General features: G+C 41.9%; 1 protein-coding gene across 1 annotated transcript; it reads right to left on the bottom strand.

Moving 5' to 3' along the window:
• Positions 1-5093: 5093 nt before the first annotated feature.
• Positions 5094-6863, bottom strand: LOC306643852 (calcineurin B homologous protein 1-like). Its single transcript, XM_079110155.1, has one exon. It carries the CDS (start codon positions 6662-6664, stop codon positions 6077-6079), a length of 588 nt encoding a protein of 195 aa, XP_078966281.1. The 5' UTR covers positions 6665-6863; the 3' UTR covers positions 5094-6076.
• Positions 6864-8056: the final 1193 nt, after the last annotated feature.

Here is an 8056-nt window from a genome sequence, read left to right on the forward strand (position 1 = left end):
TCTCATTTAAGGTTTATCACAATCCTATGTCATTAATCTATTATTAGATGAGAAAGTAAAACAAAGGAGGTGAAGAATTTAATTAACTTTAAATAAGCAGAGATTAGCCAAACTCTACAGCGGGAGGCACAGAATTCCATCCTCTCAAACCAAGTAGGGAAAAACTGAAAGCAGTTACTATAAAAATTAGGTAAGGATATAATTTGTAAGATTCCTCTCTCTTTTGCGGGGATGGTTGGGCAGGTGCAGGGGATTGAACCCAGGGCTTTGGTCATTTTAGGAAAGTGCTCTACCACTGACTCACACCCCCCAGCCCCAAATGTGTGGGATTTCTAAGGGACTAGATTGTGAAAATAAATCCCAGCAGAAATGCATGAACTTTGAGTTTCCACTAAATGGCAGGAAGATCCAAGCTGTTACAAAGACTCAGCTTGTTAACTAGCAGCCCAGACGGAATTCCTAGGAGGTATGCGCTCCCCTTTTCTTTTCCTACCCCCAAGAGGAATTTTTGAATAATAACCCTAAGTCCATAACCCTAATTTCAAAACCTTGGCTGACAACCTTGAATGTATAACATCAGATTAACAGTCCAAAAATAAATCTGTTCCTCTCCATTGGAAAATGACAACCTCAAACAACCTTGATAAAGAAATTAATACAGTATTAACTGTATTTACCAATACACAATAACAAAGTTTTATTCACTGTGCTGCTTGTGTATATATTCATTGTATTTAAGATAATTTAGATATTTTGAAGACTTACAGGTTGGAAAGATAACCTGACATTTTTAAATTGGTCCCTTAATTGAAATACTTAGGATTTGACCAAATAGGGTATTCCTGTCGGAGTCTTCGTAGGCACTGAAAGGGCATTGGTTAGGAGCATGACCTCCCAGGCAAACTGCAGGTTTAAAAGTGCCTGGCAGGCACTAAGTCAGGAAAGGATCATAAAAACTGTGTGAGGTGAATATTACTGCTATCCCCATTTTCAGATGATAAAAACGGAGGCACAAAGGGTCACATGACTTGCCCAAAGTCATACAGCCAACTAGTGGCAGAGTCAGAATTTAAACTTTAGTATCCTGGTTGGGAGCCACTGCTATAGTTTTGAATCTGGAATGTTCCCTAAAAGGTGCATGTGTTGAAGGCTTGATCCCCAGCCTGTGGTATTATTGGGAGGTGGTGGAACCTTTAATAGGCCGGGCCTAATAGAAAGAAGTTAGGTCACTGGGGATGTGCCATTCAAAGGGATATTGGGACTCCAACCCCGCCCTTCTTTGCTTCCCAGTCACCGTGAAGTAAACAGCCCTCCTCCATATGTTCCTACCATGATACACTGCCCCAACATAGGCTCAAGGCAACCGTGACCATAGACTGACACCTGTGAAACCATGAGCCAAAATAAACCCTTCCTTCTTTTTAAGTTGATTATCTTCGGTATTATGTCAAAATGACAGAAAGTTGACTAATACACCCACAAATCAAAGGCAGTTCAGTGAGTTAGAAGACACCTACAGGCTACCCTAAAGGCTCAAACTGGGCTGAGAATGGGCCAAGGTGATTTAGAGTTTAAATATGCCTTGTTATTGTTAGAAGTGTGAAATACCTGAGACAATCAGACATAGCAATATGTGGATTTTACATATTCAAAGAATTTAACAAATGGAGTTCATAAATTTTTAAATATAAAAGGAATTTGATTTGTTCAATCTATATATTTTTGTGACTTTAATATGCAACGCTTAAGAAAGTCTATTACATTTATAAATAGTGCTTAAATGTGAAGTTTAACATGTCAAATTACTAAGCTCACTGAGTATTATCAAAGAACAAATGAGAGGGAGACAGAATCTTGTCTTTGCATCCCACGGTGTTCTGTTGCTCGGAAACTAGACAAGTCAGTACATACAGTATTTTCCAGGGTCCGGTTTTCTACTTAAAAGAAAAATAAATAAATAAGTAAATAAATAAATACAAAGACACACACACACACACACACAAATAAAGGCAGTAAACTCCTTAACTCGCAGAATGTTCTTGGATACTTGGGGCCTAGGAATACTTTAGTTATCTATCTTGATCTTGGTGTATCCTCATCTTGTCCTTTGGACTGCTTTGGTGATGGATAGTGGAGATACTATTCTACCTGCTCGCCCATCTCTACCCCCAGGACTTTTGCCACCGAGGTGTAAGGACGAGCCTACAGACGCGGCCACTTCCTCCCCTACCCCAACCTGGTTGGGAAAGTGAAAATGAAAGCAGAAACTACCCTACTTGCCTCCTCTCGGGTAGGTCACCTACACTAGTTAGTTACCCGTGTGCTAGGAAGAGCAGAGCCAGGGATTGGCGAGCGAGAAACTCTCCTAAGGGATTGCCTCCCACTTTAGGAAATTGAATTGCCCTTCGCTACGGCGCGCCCCGCCCCGCCCTTTTGCCCCGCCCACAGAGCGCTCCTCCCCACGAGGCCCCGCCCTGTCTCTACGTCTCCGCCCTCCCGCCGCTTCCGCCCCGAGGCCACGCCCCCTGAACCCGGCCCAGCCCCCGTAGGCGGGTGCGCGCTTGTGCCTCCGTGGGGAGGAGCCCGAGCGAGCGAGCGAGCTTCTTTTTGTACCTCTTCGGGTCCGTGGGCTTTTGGGGGATGTTGTGAGAATCGGAGTCGCTATATTTCTGGAACGAAGTGGAGAAAGGAACCACACGAACCTAGGCTTACTTCTCACTAGGGCCCATCCAGGCCTAGGGGTCGGACGGCGGCGAATGGCCTGCAAGTTGAGTCACCTGTCAGGAGCATCTCCGCAGTGAACCAGTGAACCAGGGAGGGTGAACCTTGAAGATTCATTTGGGAGTTTCTTGTTCCTGGCTCACCAGGCCGACCCAAGCGGAATTGATAGGAAGGGAACTATTGCAGCCGAATCACGAAGTATCTAGGCAAAGAAAAATAAGAGAATAAGGACAGGAGTACTAAAATTCTTTGAGATGAAATCTTTGCCAGAAAATTGAAATGCCTAGAATCACCATCTGTCATTAATTTCAAACTGCCTTTAAATAGTCCACAGGATGCCTATTAATTACAGTAAATACGTGACCTAATACTTGCAAACCAAGTACTGGCAGTACTTAGAAAAATACTGGCAGTATTTAGAGAAATGCAGTCATGAAGCAAGAAAATGGGGTGTTGGTATTTTCAAGAGTTCTCTTCAGGTATCTGAACGACATTGGGAGAAAAAAGAAATCAAAGAATATATATCTCAGACATAATAACAAATGACCTGAAGCCATTGCCAACTTGGTTCTTCATGTCTGACATCAGATTGCATTCACAGCAAGGATTCAGTGACTGGTATAATTCCTTGTGATCAAAATGAAGCCAGGTGATTTGGCCCGTACTGTTGATTGCTCATGTTCTCTGAAACTAAAGAGCATTGCCGTCATGCTTCTCATAGAAAGTTTAAAAGGGAGGATGGGACACCTTCAAGTGCTTAGCATTGCACTAGAGTATTTATAGACGCTATTCTTAGCTTCTGTGAATTTTTGCCTAAAAAAAATGTGTAGTTGTGAGACATTCTTCGTAACTAGTTATTTTTAATGAAACTTCGTTCTTTAGAATTAATAAAGCAGAGCAGGGCACAGTGAGTGATGCAACTATAATCCCAGTTACTTAGGAGACTAAGGCAAGAGGATCACAAATTGCAGTCCTGCCTGGGTAACTTAGCAAGATCCTGCGTCAATTTTTTTTAAAAAGGGCTGAGAATGTAGTAACTCAGTGGTAGAGTGTTTGTCTAGTAAACACAAAGCCATGGATTCAGTTCCCAGTATTATCAAAATTAAATAAATATCTGGGGCTGGAGTTGTGACTCAGTGGTGGAGTGCTTGACTGGAATGTTTGAGGCCCTGGGTTTGATACTCAGCACCACGTATAAATAAATAAAATATTTAAAAGATCCATTGACAACTAAAAAAAAACCTTAAAAAAAAATATGCAGAATACAGGTATGAACTATCATCTAAGTGCATGAAACTGTACAGTTAAAATGGATGCATTTTAGATAAATTATACCCCAGCAAACATGATTTTTTTAAAAATCACAGAATGAGTTAAGTTGTTTATGTTAAAACTCATCAAAGAAACTGAAATTAGGATTTCACACATGACAGTTTTTTTTTTTTTTTTTTTTTTTTTTTTTTTGGTTTTAACCACAAGTATTTATTGATGGATCGAAGAATACAACTGTAATGGGACAATAAGGCACAACTGTGGATTAGAAGTTCGCTATACAGCCAAAGGAGGGGGGAAGCCATGATCTTAAGAACTTTTTTAAAAACGCACATCAAGGAGACTCTGAAGTACCTCTACAGAGATCAGTATCAGACAATTTTTTCCTTTTATACAATTCCTATATTACATCACTTGATCACAAAAACTGATACTTAATGAAGAATTTCTCATTCATTTATATTTAAGCCATCCTGCCTGTTCCCCACCTTTATCCATTCCTTTGTAGTGATATTTTTTAGCAAGTCCCTTCCTAAAGACTTGTTCACACATCTTGGATAGTCTTCTGAAGCAAGGAAACAAGCAAGCAAGCAATGACTCAGAGAAAAATCAGCCAAGGGCAGCAACTAAATGAAGACTCACAGACATACATAGGACAGTAATGGCCAGATTCAATGAAGTCTAATGAAGCTGACTTTGGCAGAGCCATTGCTCTGGCTTACTCAAAGGTCTGTAATGCCACCTTACATTGTCTTACCAGTGCCAGACCCCTTGTTTCTAAGGGATTAGCAGTGGCCTATACAAGGAGCTAGGAAGATATTGTAACCAGGCAGCTAATGACACTATACATTCAATGCTTTGGATCAGTATTAGGGGCTGACTATGGCTTCCAGCATCAACATTTGCCAAGTGTAAAATTCATAATTTTGTGTAAAACTGATAACTGAGGACAGTCTTTAATTCTTTTGGATTCAGATAAGTTAGGCACTTCCATAACACTAGTCTCTCTACTTGGAAATGTGAAATGAAAAACATTCCAGTGCACTAACAATGAGGCATTAACCATGCTGCAGAGTGTAAATGTGGCAGGTTTCAAAACAGCAATCTTGTTCAAAAAGTCATGAAAAGGTCCACAAGCATGCTGTCAGAACAGTTATTCTGGTAGTGACAGTGTCCCAAAGCTAAGCAGACCTATAGGCATATGACTATTTTCTGAACAGTCAATACTGCACTCTCAGGAGAAGCCATATAGGTACATAAAACGAGAGTCAGAGGGCAGAGGTAGAGCAACCCAGGCAAGCCACCCAGCTCAGGTGGCTCTACACTTTTCACTAAGGCCAGCTTCCGAGAAGGATATCTCCACCTAGAAGCCCTTTGATGACAGAGTAGTACAGAGGACCAAGAGAGGGTCATTCTTCCAAGAGAAGTGTTGGCTACCAAAAAGCTCCTGGAAAGGTAACATCCTGGGGACCCATTTAAGAGTGAAGGTAGATAAAAACTGCCAGACCACCGAACTATCCTGCCAAGTCAGAAATACATTTAACAGGCATAATCTGGGGTGTCAAGTAGAACACACAGAATTTTGAGGCTCAATAAAAAGCAGGGAGGCTGAAAGACTAAGTAAGGTAAGCCAAGGTAAGCTGAGTGACAGGGAAGTAAGAAGCAAAGGACATATATGAAGGAAGCAGGAACATGCTAAAGCCTCTCTGGAGGGAAGGCAGCATGGTACAGTCCACATCCAATGAGAGCTTTGCTGGCTGGTTCTTGGCATGATTCCATCTCTTTCTCAAACTGGATGAATGTGTGGCATTGAGCAGCAGAACAGGGAAACATGGTATTTATAAATGGAGGACTGAAGGATGGATACTGAACAGAAAATAGACTGGGTGTACCTTTCTGTAATGCCCTGTTTATACACCAAAGGCAGGTTTGCGTAGACAGAACATATTTGGGGTTGTCATGCAATAGCAGTAGTATTTTGGGAGAAGGGGAATGATGGGGTGGAGGTGGGGATGGTGGACAGGAGGACTCTTAAGTTCCAGTTCTTAAATACTAGAAAGCAAGGAACAGTTTGGTCTGTCCTTTAGTGAAGAAATCGGATGCTCATTTTCTGTTCTACATCCACCTTCTCCAAAACCTTAACAAATTCTGTGAAAGATATAGCACTATCCCCATCCTGGTCAGCCTCCTGGATGGTCCTGTCTGCAATGCTGCCCAGCTGCTCATCTGAGATATTCACTCCAACCATCATGCGTAGCACCTGTAACAGCTCATCACGGGAGATCTTGTCATCTTTATCCAAATCATACAGTCGAAAAGCAAAGTGCAGTTTGTTGCTTCGTCTATTGAGTGGTTCTGGTCCATTCACATCTTTGCTCTTTTCATTGTCCTCAATGGGTCGGAAATGAGCCAAAGTTCTCATGAATCCACGGAAGTTTACCTGGTCTTCTCCCTCTGGAAAGAAGGCATTAATGATCCGGTCCCCCAGTGGGTTGATGGCAAGTTCTGGAATCCTCTGGAAATCTTCCCGGCTGAGAGTTCCATTCTCTCCTTTGTCCAGGCTGGTGAACCGGCTGTAGAGACGAGTGATCTGACTGTGGGAAAAGCCGGTCTCCTTCTTGATCTCCTCGAGCTCTTCATCCCGCAGTAACGTGGAGGCCCGAGACCCCATCGCTGTGCCGGGAGCTCCTCCGGGAGCGGCGGCGCCTGAAGCAAAGGCAATGGAAGGGAGGGTGGGAGGGAAGAAAGGGCTAGGGGTCAAGAAGGGAGAGGGCAGTGTTTCTACTGCGGACCCGGGAGGGAACCCAGGGGTAGAGCGCGGAGAAGGGCGGCCCGGAAGACCAGCCAATGAAGAGCGAGGCCGCGCCCAGCATCCGAGACGACGTCGGCGCTAGGAGTTCCAGCCCCCACACATGACAGTTTTTAAAGAAAAAAAAGTGATTGGTATGAAGATAGAGTGTGTTTGTGTGTGGGTGTGTGTGTGTGTGTGTGAATAACATACACACTGTAAATTTAGTACCATAGTTTGAATCTTGAATGTCACCCAAACACCCATGTGTAGAAACGTACCAGCCTGTGGTGGTACTAGGAACTGGTGGAACATTTAGGATGTGGGGTCTAGTAGAAGGAAGTTAAATCATTGGAGACATGCTCTTGAAGAGATATTGCACCCCTGCCCTTTCTTGTTTCTGTGTTTTCTTCCCAGCTGCCGTGAGGGAAACAGACCTCTGCCACAAATTCGCACCGTGATATACTATGTCATCACATGTCCAAAGAAAGAGTCCAAGTGACCATAAGCTGTAACTTCTCAAACTACGAGTCAAAATAAACCTCTTCTTCTTTTAAATTGATTATCTCAGGCTTTTGTCATAGTAATGGAAAACTGACTAACACAATTAGTGTTGTTTCTGTCAAGGATTATTCATTCAGGTGACCTGTCCAAACTTCAGATATGTAGAAATATTAACCAGAATGCCACATGAGTTAAGGGTATGCAAATCTGTGGTGAAAATCAACAAGTGAATACAGAATTGGAAAAGACATCTGAAGTAAGTGATATCATATCTACCTAACAAAAATATCTTCAAAGTATAGGGCACTAAAAAGATCAGATACTTTTGTTATTGGGTATACATTAAAGTCACATTTTCAATTTTTAAAAAAGTCACATTTTCTGTATGTAATATGGTATGTATTATGCTAAACATTGTGATTACAAACTGTGCAGAAGAACTTTTATTTTCTATTAAAATTTATTTGGGGCTGAAGTTGTGGCTCAGTGGTAGAGCACGTTGAGGCACTGGGTTCAATTCTTAGCACCACATATAAATAAATTAATAAAATAAAGGTCTATCAGTATCTAAAAAAAATTTATTTGATGCCAAGCATGCATGAGGATTGATAACCAGCACCCTCCCCCACCAAAAAAATTATTTTGACAGTTTGCCAAAACAAGTAAAGCCCCAGTATTTTAGTATTTTTATATACTCGAAGGCTGTGTTTGGCTGTTTAAAGACAGTATATTAACTACTGTTTTATTTTATGGTGTTCCTTTTTTTTTTTT

The sequence above is a fragment of the Sciurus vulgaris genome (genome assembly GCF_902686455.1).
Source record: "Sciurus vulgaris genome assembly, chromosome: 14".
Lineage (NCBI taxonomy): Eukaryota > Metazoa > Chordata > Mammalia > Rodentia > Sciuridae > Sciurus > Sciurus vulgaris.